Source organism: Coregonus clupeaformis, chromosome 25, assembly GCF_020615455.1.
Source record: "Coregonus clupeaformis isolate EN_2021a chromosome 25, ASM2061545v1, whole genome shotgun sequence".
In the NCBI taxonomy this organism is placed as follows: domain Eukaryota; kingdom Metazoa; phylum Chordata; class Actinopteri; order Salmoniformes; family Salmonidae; genus Coregonus; species Coregonus clupeaformis.
The window spans coordinates 18,544,797-18,565,602 of record NC_059216.1 but is presented as its reverse complement, the minus strand read 5'-3'; the positions used below and the strand labels follow the sequence as shown (position 1 = coordinate 18,565,602).

General features: G+C 42.5%; 2 protein-coding genes across 2 annotated transcripts in view; both read left to right on the top strand.

The window, feature by feature from the left end:
• Positions 1-6,612, top strand: part of LOC121539087 (deubiquitinase DESI2-like) — a 38,445-nt gene extending 31,833 nt beyond the window's left edge. Inside the window, exons 4-5 of the mRNA XM_041847328.1 lie at positions 5,322-5,463; positions 5,687-6,612. Of these exons, the coding sequence (XP_041703262.1) occupies positions 5,322-5,463; positions 5,687-5,938 (394 nt within the window). The 3' untranslated portion in view covers positions 5,939-6,612. The remainder of the gene's footprint in view (positions 1-5,321; positions 5,464-5,686) is intronic.
• Positions 6,613-8,441: 1,829 nt separating this feature from the next.
• On the top strand, positions 8,442-14,088 carry LOC121539086 (serine/arginine-rich splicing factor 5). The gene is made up of 8 exons (XM_041847327.2): positions 8,442-8,548; positions 9,035-9,169; positions 9,764-9,834; positions 10,071-10,226; positions 10,526-10,598; positions 12,162-12,235; positions 12,525-12,632; positions 12,923-14,088. Exons 2-8 carry the CDS (start codon positions 9,044-9,046, stop codon positions 13,248-13,250), a joined length of 936 nt encoding a protein of 311 aa, XP_041703261.1. The 5' UTR covers positions 8,442-8,548; positions 9,035-9,043; the 3' UTR covers positions 13,251-14,088.
• Positions 14,089-20,806: the final 6,718 nt, after the last annotated feature.

Sequence of the window (20,806 nt, the reverse complement as noted above, 5' to 3'; positions counted from 1 at the left end):
AGTTTAAATAAAATAAAATAAAATAATAGTAGCCTTTTCCTTACTTCCTGTGCCAATCAAATTAGCCTCGACCTACCGTCAAGTTACTAGGTTGTTAGTTAGCTAGGTAACATGACTGAACAACGTTGTTTGTTATCAAACCAATAATTATATAAAATGCGCGCGAATCCCTACAGAAAGAAAAAAAAGCCACCTCTGGTTATATATGGGTGATTTATTTTTTTTACAGTTTAGGTTAGAGAAGAGCCGTTTTCTTTGCTGTAAAGCTGCGAGCGGTGCTCCATCTCCCCTCTCTGGCACTCAGAGGCTACATGACAGTGAACTTGCAAAATCTACTCAGACTGGTCTGTGCTCTTGGTTATAACAGTTGATGAAATTATACAAATGTATTAACATTGCTCGCTTTGCGTGCTGCTCAAATGTAACAAATCTAACAACAGAGTCTTGGTTTGCATCACCACTAAATAATATATATATATTATTTTATTTTTACTGACGGAGGAAAAGACGCGCGTGAAGAACAGACTCAGAGAGAAGCAGGTGAGTGAGGTCTGGTAGGGGAAGCAGCTGGCTGATTACAGCTGCCACACGTGATATGCACATGGAAGTGAAGTGGATATTATTGGACCTGCTCATACAAGGAGACTAGTGACTGTTCGCTTAAATTAAATTGATAAACAAAACTGACTATAAACATTTTATAACAGGCGCCAGAAGGTTCTTAAGATCGGTAGGGCTGAAAAAGTCGGTAGTATCATATGAAACGGTACTAGGATATTCTAAAACGTTGGTATCATAAGTATCATGACTTTTTGGGACCGTGATATTACCGTGGTATCGGTATACCATGCAACTCTACACTGTAAAGCATGATTGTAGCGGGTTTACTAACACGTTAGTTCTGGTAGCTGTGTTGACTATGATATTAATATAGTGACAACGATAAAGGCTGTGTGTAGCGGTTATGATATGAAGGTTTGGCATCGAAAGGTTTTTTCGCCTGGTCACTTACAGCTGATGTGTTGTGCATTGAAGTCCACAATCAATGGGAAAAGGTGAGAGGAGAGCGCGTAGATGCTAGAAGGAATACAACGATCAAAGGGACTTTTTTTATGTGGCTGCTATGAAAGTGAACTGTGTTTGCGTGTGATCAGGGGTGTATTCGTTCTGCCAATTCTGTTGAAAAACATTTCTTAAACAGAATGAAACGGGGATAAACATACCTGAATTTGTCCAATACAAACTCTCGTTTGCAACTGTTGGACTAATGATTACACCCTAGATCAGCTAGATGCAGGCAAAAGTGTGAAAGGCGGTATTGAATGTGTCGCTGTCTGTCACCTTGATTACTCAAATTTATCTCGACCTGTGCACCTACATTGTAAACTTTAATTCATAGGTTGTAGCAACCTCATGATGGGTATAGGGACATTAGAGTATCATGTAGTAGCCTAAACCTATCGATGTTACATTGAACTGGGTGAATGGAATACAGTGAGGGAAAAAAGTATTTGATCCCCTGCTGATTTTGTACGTTTGCCCACTGACAAAGACATGATCAGTCTATAATTTGAATGGTAGGTTTATTTGAACAGTGAGAGACAGAATAACAAAAAAAGAATCCAGAAAAACGCATGTAAAAAATGTTATAAATTGATTTGCATTTTAATGAGGGAAATAAGTATTTGACCCCTCTGCAAAACATGATTTAGTACTTGGTGGCAAAACCCTTGTTGGCAATCACAGAGGTCAGATGTTTCTTGTAGTTGGCCACCAGGTTTGCACACATCTCAGGAGGGATTTTGTCCCACTCCTCTTTGCAGATCTTCTCCAAGTCATTAAGGATTCGAGCCTGACGTTTGGCAACTCGAACCTTCAGCTCCCTCCACAGATTTTCTATGGGATTAAGGTCTGGAGACTGGCTAGGCCACTCCAGGACCTTAATGTGCTTCTTGAGCCACTCCTTTGTTGCCTTGGCCGTGTGTTTTGGGTCATTGTCATGCTGGAATACCCATCCACGACCCATTTTCAATGCCCTGGCTGAGGGAAGGAGGTTCTCACCCAAGATTTGATGGTACATGGCCCCGTCCATCGTCCCTTTGATGCGGTGAAGTTGTCCTGTGCCCTTAGCAGAAAAACACCCCCAAAGCATAATGTTTCCACCTCCATGTTTGACGGTGGGGATGGTGTTCTTGGGGTCATAGGCAGCATTCCTCCTCCTCCAAACACGGCGATTTGAGTTGATGCCAAAGAGCTCGCTTTTGGTCTCATCTGACCACAACACTTTCACCCAGTTCTCCTCTGAATCATTCAGATGTTCATTGGCAAACTTCAGACGGCCCTGTATATGTGCTTTCTTGAGCAGGGGGACCTTGCGGGCGCTGCAGGATTTCAGTCCTTCACGGCGTAGTGTGTTACCAATTGTTTTCTTGGTGACTATGGTCCCAGCTGCCTTGAGATCATTGACAAGATCCTCCCGTGTAGTTCTGGGCTGATTCCTCACTGTTCTCATGATCATTGCTCCTGAGTGGCGCAGTGGTCTAAGGCACTGCATCGCAGTGCTAACTGTGCCACTAGATCCTGGTTCGAATCCAGGCTCTGTCGCAGCCGGCCGCGACCGGGAGACTCATGGGCGGCGCACAATTGGCCCAGGGTAGGGGAGGGAATGGCCGGCAGGGATGTAGCTCAGTTGATAGAGCATGGCGTTTGCAACGCCAGGGTTGTGGGTTCGATTCCCACGGGGGGCCAGTATAAAAAAATATGTATTCACTAACTGTAAGTCGCTCTGGATAAGAGCGTCTGCTAAATGACTAAAATGTAAATGTAAATTGCAACTCCACAAGGTGAGATCTTGCATGGAGCCCCAGGCCGAGGGAGATTGACAGTTCTTTTGTGTTTCTTCCATTTGCGAATAATCGCACCAACTGTTGTCACCTTCTTACCAAGCTGCTTGGCGATGGTCTTGTAGCCCATTCCAGCCTTGTGTAGGTCTACAATCTTCTCGCTGACATCCTTGGAAAGCTCTTTGGTCTTGGCCATGGTGGAGAGTTTGGAATCTGATTGATTGATTGCTTCTGTGGACAGGTGTCTTTTATACAGGTAACAAGCTGAGATTAGGAGCACTCCCTTTAAGAGTGTGCTCCTAATCTCAGCTCGTTACCCGTGTAAAAGACACCTGGGAGCCAGAAATCTTTCTGATTGAGAGGGGGTCAAATACTTATTTCCCTCATTTAAAATGCAAATCAATTAATAACATTTTTGACATGCGTTTTTCTGGATTTTTGTTGTTGTTATTCTGTCTCTCACTGTTCAAATAAACCTACCATTAAAATTATAGACTGATCATTTCTTTGTCAGTGGGCAAACGTACAAAATCAGCAGGGGATCAAATACTTTTTTCCCCTCACTGTATGAATGACAGTCGTCCAATATGCTGTAATAGAAATAAGGCCCTGCTCATTAAAAATAGTATTGTCCTCCCTCATCTTAAACGGCACCGACCGCTGCTACACACACTACCCCATAATGTCAAAGTGGAATTATGTTTTTTGTTTTTTTTATTAATAAAAAATGAAAGGCTGAAACGTCTTGAGTCAGTAAGTATTCAACCCCTTTGTTATGGCAAGCCTAAATGAGTTCAGGAGTAAAAATGTGCTTAACAAGTCACATAATAAGTTGCAGGACTCTGTAATAGTGTTTAACAGGATTTGTTTTATGACTACCTCATCTCTGTATCCCACACATACAATTATATGTAAGGTCTCTCAGTGGAGCAGTGAATTTCAAACACAGATTCAACCACAAAGACCAGGGAGGTTTTACAATGCCTCACAAAGTAGGGCACCTATTGGTAGATGGGTAAAAAAAAAAAAGCAGCCATTGAATATCCCTTTGAGCATGGTGAAGTTATTAATTACACTTTGGATGGTGTATCAATACACCCAGTCACTACGAAGATACAGGCGTCCTTCCAAACTCAGTTGCCGGAGAGGATGGAAACTGCTCAGGGATTTCAACATGAGGCCAATGGTGAATTTAAAACAGTTAGAGAGTTTAATGGCTGTGATAGGAGGAAACTGATGATGGTCAACAACATTGTAGTTACTCCACAAGACTAACCTAATTGACAGAGTGAAAAGAAGGAAGCCTGTACATAATACAAATATTCTAAAACATACATCCTGTTTGCAACAAGGCACTAAAGTAATACTGCAAAAAATGTGGCAAAGCAATTAACTTTTTGTTATAAATGCAAAGTGTTATGTTTGGGAGAAAATCCAATACAACACATTACTGAGTACCACTCTCCATATTTTCAAGCATAGTGGTGGCTGCATCATGTTATGGGTATGCTTGTAATCTTTAAGGACTGGGGAGTTTTTCAGGATAAAAAATCAACGGAATGGAGCTAAGCACAGGCAAAATCCTAGAGGAAAACCTGGTTCAGTCTGCTTTCCACCAGACAGTGGGAGATTAATTCACCTTTCAGCAGGACAATAACCTATAACACAAGGCCAAATATACACTGGAGTTGCTTACCAAGAAGACCGTGAATGTTCCTGAGTGGCCAAGTTACAGCTTTGACTTAAATCTGCTCGAAAATCTATGGCAAGACTTGAAAATGGTTGTCTAGCAATGATCAACAACCAATTTGACAGAGCTTGAAATTTTTGAAAAGAATAATGGGCAAATATTGTACAATCCACGTGTGCAAAGTTCTTAGAGACTTACCCAGAAATACTCACAGCTGTAATCGCTGCCAAAGGTGATTCTAACTCAAGGGTGTGAATATTTATGTAAATTAGATATTTCTGCATTTCATTTTTAGTAAATTTGCAAGAATTTCTAAAAACATGTTTTCACTTTGTCATTATGGAGTATTGTGCATAGGGGTGAGAGAGAGAAAATGTATTTAATCGATTTTGAATTCAGGCTGTAAAACAACAAAATATGGAATATTTCAAGGGGTATGAATACTTTCTGAAGGCACTGTATATACTAATCAGATAGCACCAAATGTTCTCTAAACACACCAGCCCGAGAGGCTTGTAGGAATTCACAACATCAGCTGCTACAGAATCACACAGTGTGACAGATACATTATCAGTGTGTCCCCGACCCAGAATGGAGCCAAACTTTTACCATAACATTCAACACTGGCAGACATTTTATACTGTCAGTTAAACAGGTCAAATGTAGGAACCTTTACAGTAAATCAAATACAGGAGAGGAATTACTCAACTAATTACCCTTTACACCCAGAAACGGTATTTCCAAGTTTGGTATGTCCATATCAGCTTTCTTTTCTTCATTCTACACAGGGAGGCTATCGCTCTGGGCACAACAGACTTTGCAGAGGAGGATATGGACAAAATCATGGAGGAGCTGGGGAGAGATTTCAAGGGCAACGCCTACCATCTAATGCACAAGAACTGCAACCACTTCTCATCCTCGCTGTCTGAGGTCAGTAGGAGAAACATTCATGCAATTATTCAACATTTGTTTCAATTTGATCACACATACAGTATCTAAAATATATTTACGTTTATTGTGAATAACTTGATGACTGATAACTGGATAATGTCATAAGAGCTACACAACCATTTTTTTTTTTAAAGGAGTAATGCCTATTGAATATAAAATATATTTTGTGGAGTATTTTGAAGTTGTATTCATTCTATTCCAGCTGTTGTGTGGGCGTGAGATCCCTCGCTGGGTGAACCGCCTGGCCTACTTTAGCTCCTGCGTGCCCTTCCTCCAGACCTGCCTCCCTAAGGAGTGGCTGACCCCCGCGGCCCTCCAGAGCCACATCAGCATGGGCCTCCACAAGGACGAGCGGGAGGCCGGGGAGTCCAGCGACGAGGACCCCAACTCAGCTTCCGGGACCGCTGGGGCGGGCACTGGATTCTCACACAGCTGTCGCCATACACGGGTCTGAACCAATGACTGTAGGTCTTAAGAGAATAGCCAATAGGACTCTCTTTCAATTACCTTTGACCTCTGAACTCTGGACCAGAAGGTCACCAGGTCACCTCTGGAGGAAATGTAGTGATGTAATATCTGTGGGCCTGACTGAATAACCTCCTGACCTCTAAGTGCCACTGAGAACAGAGACAGGGATGGATGATTAGTTAGACTGCTAGTGCTAACTCATGGAGCCGCCGGTCCAGGGGACCTGCAAAATCCACAGGTACTTGGATCCTTTCCCTGGTTCTCTCCCTTTGAGAGTACGGTAGATATATTCTGAAGGATTTGTTATATAGGTGTTGACCAACTAACTCAGAGCGTGACGTGGCTCTCTCTCAGATAGACCACAGCTACGCGATGTACTGCAGGTCTGAGGTACTTTCTAGTAGTTGTCTTTTTCCAGGAACTTTTAAACTTTTGTCCGCCTTCATCCCTGATTCTCTCCTTCCAGAGCTGCTGCTTCTTTAGACTAGATGTATATCTGACACCACAGAGATACAGCTGTTGGTCGCATCCCAAATGTGCACCCTATGTCTAAGTATCTCTCTGTCTGAGACTACCGCGGCAGGTAGCTTTAGTGGTTAAGAGCGTTGTGCCAGTAACCGAAAGGTCGCTGGTTCTAATCCCCGAGCCCGCTAGGTGAAAAATCTGTCGATGTGCCCTTGAGCAAGGCACTTAAACCCTAATTGCTCCTGTAAGTCGCCTCTGGATAAGAGCGTCTGCTAAAATGACCAATTATTTATTATTTTACTGTTATTGTGGCATTAGCAGGATGATACTCTCGGCTAGTTTCACGAGGTAGCCCTTACTTGGCCTTCGGTTGTAATCGTCAGAGATGTTTGTTTTGTTGACGTGTGTGGTGAGTTAATATTCTGGCTATTTTAAAAAGTTGTAGGAGCAGAACCATCTATAGCGATGTATGCTCTGGTTAGGAGTAACTACATTTGGGTTGTATTTAACCAGCACATTTCTGTTAAAACGTCATTCTTAACTGAAAAACAATGTGCCAAGAGAAAAGGATTCGACAACAAGTGAAGACATCTAAATTCATCTCTGATCATATTTATTTTAATGATAAAATTTGATCATATTAGTATTGTAGTGACCCGGTGACACCAGCCCGGGTCATTACAGTATTATATTAGGGTGTTATTTGTCCATGGCATGGTCTCGTGCATTGTTTAACAAAATGGTGTCTGCCCCCCCCCCCCATGTAATTTGCCAATTTACCACTATCATATGAATAACACTGTCAGATGACTCTGAAACTTGCATTTACACACTTCTTCAATGGGAATCTTTCATCGTGAAACTTGTAGTAGCTGTTGAATCACAGGCCTTGGTTGACACTCCCAGCTGCCTCCCCGACTGCCTTCCCAGTTGATTCCATAGAGAGTGATTGAGTTTGGTGTGTGGGGGGCCTGTCGAGAGGGGGGGTTGTGTTACAGTGTGAGCATTGGTGTGAAGGAAAAGGGTTTTGTTTCAAAATGTATTTTGAATTGATGTGGATATGTCTCTGAATTAGTTGGATTTACACATGTGCTCCCCTGAAACAAGGGGGAAGTGGTCCTACCAGTTAAGTCCTGGACTACACTGACTACTATCCCATAAATAAAACATCAAAAATGTTTTTTCCAGATGAGACAGACATAAGGATACATGTTATTCACCCTTTTCTGTTCATGCATTTATAATGCTGCTCATGTAGAGTCAATAGTATGCATTCTGAAGCCCACTCCATTGCATTCCATACATCTTTCTGGAGAACAATATCCTCCTTTCCTTCTCTGCTCCTCCTTGGTTTACTGTATGTTTGCTTCAACCCCATCCCCCTCTCAGGAAGGAAATCACATGACCTGTGGTTGTTACACAGGTGTCTCATTACCATACACCATCTCCATGACAACTGGGTGGGGGGAAACTTTATTTGTTTATATACTTATGTTTTTAAATAATCTATATTTGTATTTCTTTTTTATGCGTAGTGTCATAAAAGTTTTTTTTTTTTTTTGGCATTATCAGTACAATTTTTTTATCCTTGGAATTTAAATGGGTTCTGTAAATGTCAGTATTCCATGCTTTACCATTGAAATCATTTTTGACACTTTCTACAGAGAAGAACAGTCAGATAACTTTTTCTAGTGTATTGTGTCAATTTTAACCTCAATTGGTAATGTGCTTTTCCGAATTGAAAGACGATGCCACAATTTTAAGAATGGTAACAGAATAAAGATACATTAATAACAGTCATGTATTTTGTTCTTGTCCTTGAGTTTGTGTTACATTTACATTTACATTTACGTCATTTGCAATGCATACAATCATTTGAGTCCAGTGAGATGAGATGGACAGCGGGAAATGTGTCGTAAAGATTGGCTATTTGTATGTACATTTTCGCTACGTTTTTTTGTTAATGTTGAGGTTGTTCATTTACAGATCAGGGGTTTTGTGGAAGTGTTTTGAAAAGGTCTGGAACACACCCATTCACCTTGGCGCTGAAGTACATCCGGTTACCCCCTCGTTGTCGCCATTTTGATACGCACAAGCGAGCTATCAGAAGTAACGAAGAGACGACAGAAAGGTGAGCTGCACGTTTCTATCATTTACTGTTGTTAGTTAGCAGACTGGCACACATTTTTTGGCAAATCAATAATGTAATGATTTAACATTTTATCCAAGTGCCAAGCTAGTGTTGCAGCTAACCTAGCAGAAAGCTAACGACTTTCAGCTGGCTAGTAACGTTAGCTAGCTAACGTGTACATACCCACGCCTTATCGATTGGGATTTATTTAATATAAAATGTAGCTAACTAGTTTTTCTTATATCAAGTGAAATTAACTGATTACGTTGCCGAACCTATACTGACTATCTGGCTAATATTAACTGGCACGACTAACGGCTGCTAAACTTGGCAAAAGTGCACTTCAGTAACGTATTGTTAGCGCTTGGCTAGTTAGCATGCGCTGGTCTGGGCCTTGTCCGTTAGCTAGCTACGTGTTTGGGGCTAACGTTACTGTTTATAGTCGAATAACTCATGTCCCAAACGTCTTTTTGTGTTTTGTTCCAGAGTATAATCATGAGTGAATGTCGTGTGTTTATCGGTCGTTTGAGCCCCCACGCTCGCGAGAGGGACGTGGAGAAATTCTTCAAGGGATATGGACGGATCCGAGAAGTAAATTTGAAGAACGGATTCGGCTTTGTGGTAAGTCTGCCTTGCCCATTGGCATTGTTAGGGGCAGGGATGGACATTTTAGTTAACCCATAACTATTACTTTTCAGATCGGGCTAGTAGAAAATGTTCCCAACTAACTTAACTTAGCCCGCCGACTAGTGAAATGTTGTATTTTATCTAATATTACATTGCATGGATTTCGGACCCTGGCTAGTCAAAAATGGAAGTCTACCAGCTCGGCTGACCAGTGCCCCAAATCCCTGGGGTGGTCAGACTTTGTCGTTGTCAGTGAACGTTTGGGTTGTTATGCCGCGTTCAAAACAACGGGGAACTCGGAAAAATAGTATAAAAGTAATCCTCCTACCCCCTCCCCTCCAAAAAAAATAATAGCAGAAAAAAATAGAATACAAAGAAATAATAATATATATTTTTTTTAAACAGACAAAATTATATATATATATATAAATAAATAAAACGAAAATTTGTCGGAGCATTAGAAAGAGGCCAGAGTTGGATGACCTTTCAAATCGATTTTCCCACCCAGAGCTGGGTTTTTTCAGAGTAACCAGTTGTTTAGAACCCGACCATAATTAGCTAACCCCCTCCCCCTTTGTCTTTCACCAGGAGTTTGAGGACCACAGAGATGCGGATGATGCAGTATACGAGCTGAATGGCAAGGAACTCTGTAGTGAAAGGTAAAGATTTGGATGCATTCTTCAATGTCTCGAGAAAGATCAATGGTGAAATGTGTTTTTGCATGTACTCCGTATACTATCATTTCTAATACTATAGTAGTGGTATTGTTGATATTTACACAGAACTGCTACACCTTTTTCTCTGACTTGGGCCTAGCTGCATTCAGTGTGTGTGAATTAATTTACTCTTATCAGTAATTTCTGTAGCCTTAGTATTAACTGTTTTGTCCGTATAGGGTGACTATAGAGCATGCCCGATCCAGAAGAGGGAGGGGTGGTGGACCTGGGATGGGTGGCGGCGGCGGCGGTGGAGGAGGAGGAGGAGGAGGACGCTTCTCACCTCGTTTCAGCAGCTACCGCCAAGGGTCTGGTGGTCACAGTGGTGGCTCCAGGTATAGACTAATCAGACCTAATTTCAACCTCTCACTAAACTTCCCCCCCCCAAAAACTCCTGGTTGGAGACCTGAGTTTCCTGCTTACTGCTTCCATATATATGATTTCTGGAAAACCTGACAATTTTAGGAGTTTTGAAGTTTACTTGCAGTGAATGGAGTTTAGTCAATGTGATTTAGAGTTTAGTGTTCAACATGTAAATGTTTTTTGTTTGTTTTGTAATTTTCCGAGTGTGATTGGTAACTATAAAAACATTATCTCTTCCATTTTACAACTTTGCTCTCTTCCACCCGTGCAGTAGGTATGGTCCCCCTGTACGAACGGAACACAGACTCATCGTGGAGAACTTGTCGTCAAGGATCAGTTGGCAGGTGAGGGGTTACACCCATCTGGTTCAATGTGATACAAGACAATTAGCCTTTACTTGCTCTGGTACTGCCAATTCTTTTAGCCTATGTGAAGCAGCATTTTTATTGAAACGTGCACATTTTTCATTTATTAACAAAACATAGCTATATGCTAAATAGTCCCATTAGGTGAATAGAACGGCAAGGCCCACTTTCGATGTTGTGAATTCAGAATTGTTTATTTCTTGACTTCGTTTTACTGTATCTTTCGAGAATAAGCACTTCTTAGACGAAAAGGTAAATCTAACCAAGCACATCTTAACCTTTTTATTTTTATTTTATGAGCTTATTCTTAACTGGTTATTCATTTTTATATAAAGGAGTTGCATGCACCGCCTCCCTGGAGGTGTCTGTGCATAGCGCCCTCTGCTGGTTGTGTTTTCAATAGTGTCCATTTGGTGCCTCTCCTTACACGCAGTTGCCGCTGGTCTAAATCTTGGCTGGGCCCCGTAGCGGGAGGAAGTGGTCTAGCGCAGGATAGCCTTAGGATGGTCCCTCGTAGCCTCAGTCTGGAGGTTCTGTGGTCTGGTCTGGTGGAAACCCCCCCCGACTGCAGCCAGCCTGTAACCCCCTCAATCCACTCCACGTTCCCTACACTCTCCCGTTTGGGTCTTTTTCTGTTGCTGATGGCGCTGGGGGGGTGTTGACAGTTGGGCACACTGCACACCCCTTCCTTCCTTCCCCCTACTTGCTCTCTGGTGGTCCCTTGTGGAGGCTGGCCGGAGTCCGGGTCTGTCAAGGCTGAGGGGAGGTCGTTTCTCAAGGGCTTAACACTGTGACTGCATTGGTTCCCATTGGTCCGCTATTTGGACAAGTGGCTCTTTGCTAATGTCTTCCTGGGTATGGAATGGTAAGTAACATATAACTCATGTGATTGGGTTTGTTAAGGGTTGGGAGGAACAGAGTAGAATCATATACCCTAGTCTTACCGGAGAAATCTTTCTATAAGTTTATAAGCCCTTATGGAATTATACTAGGCTACTTAATAGGTTAATGAAAGAACCCCTTGATTAAAGTAGGAGCTTAGGATAAAATGAAAATACATCGGCACAGAATTATATTATTTTTAGTTAAACGATGCCCCCTAAAACCACTATAGTAGACACAAACCTTGAACATATACAAGCCACCACAATGCAAGGGATTTGTCGCGTCTCACCACCTTTAATATATATTTTTTAATCATTTTTTTTTTGTTACCATCAATCCTAGTTGCCCACAAACCGGAAACAAACACCATACCAAGGAACCAAATAGTGTTAGCACGTTTCTCCTTTGGGTAAGATAGTTAACCAAGTTGGCCTACCTGTGAAGCTATTTCAGTGGCTCCTCAACAAAATACGCTAATCATTCGGTGTTTTAGCATTTTCAGACGAGGGCGTTTTTTTAAGTGAAGTCAGTATTACAGGGGTGGATGGATGTTGCTGTCGTGAGTTACTTATTAGTCTTGCCCAGGTTCACAGAACCCTCTCAGCCACATTATCCAGTCTGTTAGCCAGTCACTGACTCGTGTATGCTTCACCACAGGACCTGAAAGACCTGATGAGGAAAGTTGGAGAGGTCACTTTTGTGGATGCCCACAGAACCAACAAGAACGAAGGGTGAGTTGAGTTGCCTGTCCAGTTGGTCCAGGGTTTATTCATTAGTTGGATTCCGTTGCAAAACGTTTAATCTGTTGCACGATGACCCATGTTCGTTGTGGACTGAGACAGGGAGAGACTACCTCGGGCTTGTCCGACAAGAAACCCAAATGTTCTGTTTTAATAATAAATAAGTAAAGGTCTGTTGTGCTCTACTGAAAACACAAATACCTTAGGTTGAACGGTTGTTAGGTTGAACGGTTGTTATTATGAAATGAGCCTGTCAACTGAATGTGATTTCACTCTACAGGGTGGTGGAGTTTGCATCACACAGTGAAATGAAGAATGCCATCGATAAGCTTGATGGAACAGACTTGAATGGACGCAAGTTGAAACTGTCTGAGGATCGCAAGAGCCGGTTAGTATCTCTTTTCCGGTTGCAACTTATAGTTTCACTGAGACTAGACAAACACGGGAACTTGACTGTCATTTTCCAGCTACAGTTGTAAACCAATGCTCTCATTATTTATATATATATATATGTAGGTGTTTTGACAGTAAGGAAATTAGATGGAGATGGGCATGTGGGTGGAAGTGGGGATTGACATGTGTCCAGGGGAGTGTAAACAATACATTAAGGCTTTGCACCAACCAATGCTCTCTTGGTGGTGGGGTTAAACTAATAACTGTTTTAATCTCTTCCAACAGCCACAGCAGGAGTCGTTCCCGTGGCTCTCGTAGCTACTCCCGTAGCCGTTCCCGTTCCCCCCGCTCCAAGTCCCCCAGCCGTAGCAGGAGCCGTAACCGCTCCAGGAGCCCCCGATCTCGCTCGGCCAGCCGTACCCCGGAGAAGAAGCCTTCCTCTGGAGGAGGGGGCAGGGCTGCACATCGCTCCACCTCGCGCTCCCCGTCCCGTTCCAGATCCCCTGCCCCTCGCTCCCGTTCCCCTGCCCCCAGTTCTCGCACGCCTCCTCCCGGTTCCCCTGCCCCAGCCCGGAAGCAGTCTCGCTCCCCTTCGGTTGAGAGCCAGCACTGAGCTGCACTGGGTGTGTGTAGTGGTGGCTGGAGGGAGGACCGGCTCATTGTAATGGCTGGAATTAATGGAACCATGTTTGATAGCGTTCCATTGATTCCATTCCAGCTATTCCAATTAGCCTGTCTTCTCATTTTAAAGTGACCACCAGCCTCTAGTGGTGTCGTGGTATGGGCTGAAGCGTTGTCGTGCTGGGACCGTGGCGGCCTGCTTGCTTGCTAGTGTGGAATGAATGAAGAGGCTTGCGTTTGGTGAAGTTCTCCCACAATCTCTCGTTTAAAAAAAATAAAATAATCGGCTCTTTGGTCATTGTGCCAGTATCTTGGATGCCCTGTAATGATTTTTTTCTCTTTTTGGGAGCCTTTGTTTTATAGCTTGGATCGCGCTTCCTCAATTCAACTTCTAATTGTTTTTGTTTTTTTGCCATATGAATAATTAAACATTTTCCTTTTGAAAACTGAACCTTTTTAATTAAATGTATAGTGCGATTTGAGAGCTTTTGATTGGGTCTCATTCCTTTTGATTATCTACTGTTCTCCCTGCAGATTGTAAGTCTCATAACATCTGTGTGAAATGTACCATTTGAAGTGAAACGTTCTGTCCAAGCTTTCTGTTATGAATCTAATCAATACAATGTTATATTTCCATCACCATTATTGCCCTGTCAGTGATTCCATTCCACACCCCAGACCTCATATAAATTAAACCCAACATGATCATTTACGGATGGGTATTGGGAAAACATTTCCCACAAGGTTTAGTTTTAACATTTGCAGAAAAATATTGTATATATGCTCTTCACTAATTCGTATTAAATGGGTACTTGTACGTCTCTATTAAATATTAATTGTTGAGTCAAATTTATTTTCTACAAAGAACATTACTTGCCTATTTTTATTAATGAAAGCCATTTTACAGAAAAGGTTATATTTTAAATGGCATTTTCTTCTAGCCTGGGTACCAGTCTGTTTATCATGCCACATATTTGGCAAGGAGTTGAATGAAATGATGGCACAAACCGATCTGGAATCAGGCTAATGTTCTCTACAGCGTTGTATTGCACACACCAAGAAGAATATCCATAGTCCGATAAGTCACAGCTGTCAGTGTTGCTGTAAATGTGGCCTTAGTTCACAATTGTTTGACAACATTAGATGGGGATAAACTGATGGCAGCAGCCAAGTGCACCAGATATCCCTACGGATTAAAGACTGCAGTCAACCTATCCTGCAAGCAATAATCCTCGGTCAAGGAATCCGCGCTGTAGAATTTGCATGCACTACACATTATGGTATCACACAGAATATGCTTGACAGGGAGAGCAGCGCTGATCGCTGAACCTTTCTAAACAGATTTAGTGGATCCGGCACCAATTTTGGACAAAAAATTATATCTGAGTTAATTCAAGTTGCCTCTTAAAGTATGTGGACACCTGCTCGTCGAACATTGCATTAATATGGAGTTGGTCCCCCTTTGCTGCTATAACAGCCTCCACTCTTCTGGGAAGGCTTTCCACTAGATGTTGGAACATTGCTGCGGGGACTTGCTTCCATTCAGCCACAAGAGCATTAGTGAGGTTGGTCACTGATGTTGGGCGATTAGGCCTGGTTCGCAGTCGGCGTTCCAATTCATCCCAAACGTGTTCGATGGGGTTGAGGTCAGGGCTCTGCAGGCCAGTCAAGTTCTTCCACACTGATCTCAACAAACCATTTCTGTATGGACCTCACTTTGTATGCTGAAACAGGAAAGGGCCTTCCCAAACTGTTGCCACAAAGTTGGAAGCACAGAATCGTCTAGAATGTTAAGATTTCCCTTCACTGGAACTAAGGGGCCTAGCCCGAACCATGAAAAACAGCCCCAGACCAAATTTTACAGTTGGCACTATGCATAGGGGCAGGTAGCGTTCTCCTGGCATCCGCCAAACCCAGATTCGTCCGTCGGACTTCCAGTTGGTGAAGCGTGATTCCTCACTCCAGAGAATGTGTTTCCACTGCTCCAGAGTCCAATGGAGTCAAGCTTTATACCACTCCAGCCGGCGCATGGTGATCTTAGGCTTGTGTGCGGCTGTTCGGCAATGGAAACCCATTTCATGAAGCTCCCGACAAACAGTTATTGTGCTGATGTTGCTTCCAGAGGCAGTTTGGAACTCAGTAGTGAATGTTGCAACTGAGGACTGACGATCTTTATGCACTTCAACACTCTGCGGTCCCGTTCTGTGAGCTTGTGTGGCCTACCACTTCGTGGCTGAGCCATTGTTGCTCCTACACGTTTCCACTTACAGTTGACCAGGGCAGAAATTTGACGGACTGCCTTGTTGGAAAGGTGGCATCCTATGATGGTGCCATGTTGAAAGTCACTGGGCTCTTCAGTAAGGCCATTCTACTGCCAATGTTTGTCGATGGAGATTGCACGGCTGTGTCCTCGATTTTATACACCTGTCAGCAACGGGTGTGGCTACAATAATCGAATCCACTAATTTGAAGGTGTGTCAACATACTTCTGGATATACAGTGAGGGAAAAAAAGTATTTGATCCCCTGCTGATTTTGTACATTTGCCCACTGACAAAGAAATGATCAGTCTAGAATTTTAATGGTAGGTTTATTTGAACAGTGAGAGACAGAATAACAACAAAATCCAGAAAAACGCATGTCAAAAATGTTATAAATTTAGTTGCATTTTAATGAGGGAAATACGTATTTGACCCCCTCTCAATCAGAAAGATTTCTGGCTCCCAGGTGTCTTTTATACAGGTAACGAGCTGAGATTAGGAGCACACTCTTAAAGGGAGTGCTCCTAATCTCAGTTTGTTACCTGGATAAAAGACACCTGTCCACAGAAGCAATCAATCAATCAGATTCCAAACTCTCCACCATGGCCAAGACCAAAGAGCTCTCCAAGGATGTCATGGACAAGATTGTAGACCTACACAAGGCTGGAATGGGCTACAAGACCATCGCCAAGCAGCTTGGTGAGAAGGTGACAACAGTTGGTGCGGTTATATGCAAATGGGGGAAACACAAAATAACTGTCAATCTCCCTCGGCCTGGGACTCCATGTAAGATCTCGCCTCGTGGAGTTGCAATGATCATGAGAACGGTGAGGAATCAGCTCAGAACTAAACTTGTCAATGATCTCAAGGCAGCTGGGACCATAGTCACCAAGAAAACAATTGGTAACACACTACGCCGTGAAGGACTGAAATCCTGCAGTGCCCGCAAGGTCCCCCTGCTCAAGAAAGCACATATACAGGCCCGTCTGAAGTTTGCCAATGAACATCTGAATGATTCAGAGGAGAACTGGGTGAAATGTTGTGGTCAGATGAGACCAAAATCGAGCTCTTTGGCATCAACTCAACTCGCCGTGTATGGAGGAGGAGGAATGCTGGCTATGACCCCAAGAACACCATCCCCACCGTCAAACATAGAGGTGGAAACATTATGCTTTGGGGGTGTTTTTCTGCTAAGGGGACAACTTCACCGCATCAAAGGGACGATGGACAGGGCCATGTACCGTCAAATCTTGAGTGAGAACCTCCTTCCCTCAGCCAGGGCATTGAAAATGGGTCGTGGATGGGTATTCCAGCATGACAATGACCCAAAACACACGGCCAAGGCAACAAAGGAGTGGCTCAAGAAGAAGCACATTAAGGTCCTGGAGTGGCCTAGGCAGTCTCCAGACCTTAATCCCATAGAAAATCTGTGGAGGGAGCTGAAGGTTCGAGTTGCCAAACGTCAGCCTAGAAACCTTAATGACTTGGAGAAGATCTGCAAAGAGGAGTGGGACAAAATCCCTCCTGAGATGTGTGCAAACCTGGTGGCCAACTACCTCTGTGATTGCCAACAAGGGTTTTGCCACCAAGTACTAAGTCGTGTTTTGCAGAGGGGTCAAATACTTATTTCCCTCATTAAAATGCAAATCAATTTCTAACATTTTTGACATGCGTTTTTTTCTGGATTTTGTTGTTGTTATTCTGTCTCTCACTGTTCAAATAAACCTACCATTAAAATTAGACTGATCATTTCTTTGTCGGTGGGCAAACGTAGAAAATCAGTAGGGGATCAAATACTTTTTTTCCTCACTGTATAGTGTAGCATCACTACCACAGGATGGATATTGATCTCTACTACAACATACAAGTGTCAAGTGTATCCGAAATGCATTTCGGGATATTTATTATATTATCGAAAAAGAGGACATTTTAAGGTTTCTAGTGAACCTAAGGTAATGATTCAACGGTCAAAATTGAGTTCAATCGTGGCCTGGGGTGGTCTAGCAGACTGCACCAGATACAGTCCATGAGCTACATACACTGAGTATACCAAACATTAGGAACACCTTCCTAATATTTAGTTGCACCCCCCCACCCCCTTTTGCCCTCAGAACAGCCTCAATTCATCGGGGCATGGACTCTACAAGGTGTCGAAAGCGTTCCACAGGGATGCTGGCCCATATTGACTCCAATGCTTCCCACAGTTGTGTCAAGTTGGCTGGATGTCCTTTGGGTGGTGGACCATTCTTGATACACACTGGAAACTGTTGAGCTGAAAAACCCAGCAGCATTGCAGGTCTTGACCCAGACCGGTGCGCTTGGCACCTACTACCGTACCCCATTCACTATGCAATATGCAGAAATAGCTCCACCATTTCCTGGTTGCTAAAACACAAATAGTTAGGCTAATTTTTGTTTATGTGACAAAATAAGCTAGTATAGTGTAGAGAATCATTGAACCATCTAAACCTCTGTGAAATATATTTTCTATAACAAATATATTGTAGTTTCAGCTGTTTGAAGCTGGGTTCCAAAACCCAGTAAAAGACGCTAAAACTAAACTAAACGGGAAGCATAGAAATAGCGCGCATAGAACAGATCTACCGCTTCTTAGACTTGCGTTCAAGTACAATGATATATCTATATCTATGTGAATTTGGTCGGGATCGCCTTAAAAGTTACATTACATTTGGGTTCTTGCCTATTCACCCTGTGTCTCAATTGTCTCAAGGCTTAAAAATCATTCTTTAGCATGTTTCCACCCCTTCATCTACGCTTCTTGAAGTGGATTTAACAAGTCACCTCAATAAGGGATCATAGATTTAAACTGGATTCACCTGGTCAGTCTATGTCATGGAAAGAGCAAGTGTTCTTAATGTTTTCCATACTCCGTGTATCGCAAGACCGAGCCGCGCGGTTTCACTCTCTAGTTTCAACAGAGAGGAAGACGAAGGGAGAGGGCACACTCTCACCCAAATCTGTCCTGAATAAGCCTAATGCGTTTCTATGGGCATAATCTGCAGACCTAAACTTGCCTCATGCATCCCCCGCCTTTGGGACAACGACTCACATTGTTAGGGAGGAGACAAGAGCATCTCGTCATTATATACAGATCTCTGGTTTCAGCCACTCGCGCGCATATTGTCGGGTGCACAGCGCACTGTTCGGATGCTGGCTCGCCCTAAAGTAAATTGATGTTTTGCCAAAATTATATAATTACTCCTGTCTAAATAAAATCATACAAAAGACTTTATCAGAACGCTTGACTTAAGCCACAGATGATCATTAGCTAATTTAAAAACAATAGCTGTGGATTGTTTCAAATCACAAGAGCATAGGTCTATGTCTATTTGGGAAGCCAGCAATTTGGGTAAGACGCGTGGCAATAGGCCGAACTGATGATTGAGTTTCGGCTGTCAGTGAAAAGCATCTAAAATGTGTGAAGATAATGTGTCTTCAGTATAATTTAAAAATGTTGAGACAAGAAGAAGGGGAGGGTGTGTGGCGAAGATATTGTTCTCTTTCCAGAATGTGCTCCACTGTCTCCCGCCAATTCTTGCACATTCATTATTTCATTGAGTAAATTGTTTGCCCTTTGATTGTTTCTTAATTTTTTTTATAAATTCCCCATTACATGTGTAACCAGTATGCCTAGTAAATGTACCGTTAATCCCCGTCATGTTCTATTAATGCACTTATTACAGTCATGTACCGTTCTCATTATCGGAGTGGAAACGTTGTTTGCAGAGTTCACAACCTGCTACACTTGTGAGAAACAAGTTTTGGTTTATTTCATATAACCATCATTTAGGAGTTTTGTCAATTTTTTCATTGTCTTTTGTTTGGAGTGCTCCATGTGAGCATTGAGCATGTGTGTGGTTTCTCTGTTGAGGGAGCACGACGTGTGCCCGCCAACCTGCTGAGTTGATACAATGTCGCACTTCACCAGCTACAACTCAAACCAAGACAGAAAGAAAAGGCACAGGCGGAGTAGAGAGATTAAGAACCTACATTTTAATCCCAATATTTTCTACTGTTTTTATTTGTCGGCTTTAGACTTATGTATTTTACTTAGTTGATGACGGAAGTTATAGACCTTCTGCTGCATTGGCCTATAGGCTCTCTCTGAGTTCCATGCGCTAATGTATTTAGCCGCCAATGGATCACGGTGTATCAATGTGTCCATATGGCAAAGGCTGGTGCTCTTGCTTTAGTTGAATTTTAACTTTTAGATTTTTATTATTCGGATTTTTATGATTAACAACGTGACAATTTTGAGAAACAAAAACGTTATTATTGAAATGAAACTGTTCCACGAAAATGTGCATATAAAAAATAATCATAACTGGCACACAGATCGGTAGAAATGGTGGGATAAATTGTAAGCTTCGCCAACCTTGAAACTCACGAGCTGCCTATAATCTTCTTTATTATCCTACACATTAATAAACGGGCCCGTCTATCGAAATCAAATGCCCGTCCATCTGATTCGTTCTGGCCCCTGCCCTGCATTTAGACCTATGGTGTCAGCGTGGTTTTGATATCTGCCCACTCAATTTCTGGCACAAATAACTCAACCCCCCTTAGACGAACAAGGGTTCGTCTAAGATCCTCAAAGTTCTTCAAAGAACCTTAAGGTTCTTGGGACTGAAAATTGCCCCAAAAAGGTTATTCCAAGAACCCCATAGGAGGTGGGGTTAATCGAGGAACCTCCTTAGTTGGCGGGGGTTCTTGCAGGAACCTAACTGCCCAACTGAAACATTTGAATTTGAAAGGACAGCAGGTGCAGGCACTTAACTGAAAAATGTCCCTTGTATGATCTAAATTGATATTGTTATATGATGATACCATCTATCGTTTCATATTTGTGCAAATCTTTCTAAATCAGAAATTGGACAAAATTCAATGGATATCAATCAACAGAGGTAAGAATATGTAGGCTATAAGAATATGCTGAAGGCTAGCTGTATTGGGTGCAGATGACTGATCTGCATCAAGTGAATATTGGAAAAAGATCTTGGTTCCTTTCTAAACATAGCAATGTGAATGCAAAGAGGACTTGGACCACAAAATACGTGAAGTGAACTGGCAAAATAATTGAGTCCTCATTCCAAGGCAAGGGCAGTGTGAATACGAAGAGAAGTGAGTTATTTTACTCTTTTTTTTTTTTACCCCAGAGTTCACTTTAAAGAGGACTGAGATCTGATATTTTGAAGAGGACTGAGATCGGATATTTTAAAGAGGACTGAGATCGGATCTTTTAAAGAGGACTGAGATCGGATCTTTTA

Excerpts from the sequence above, each read along its gene's own strand:
- LOC121539086 (XM_041847327.2), top strand. The coding sequence starts at position 9,044 with ATGAGTGAATGTCGTGTGTTTATCGGTCGTTTGAGCCCCCACGCTCGC. Across the intron at positions 9,170-9,763 it reads AGAACGGATTCGGCTTTGTG|GAGTTTGAGGACCACAGAGA; the intron begins GTAAGTCTGCCT and ends GTCTTTCACCAG. Across the intron at positions 10,227-10,525 it reads GGTCACAGTGGTGGCTCCAG|TAGGTATGGTCCCCCTGTAC; the intron begins GTATAGACTAAT and ends CCACCCGTGCAG.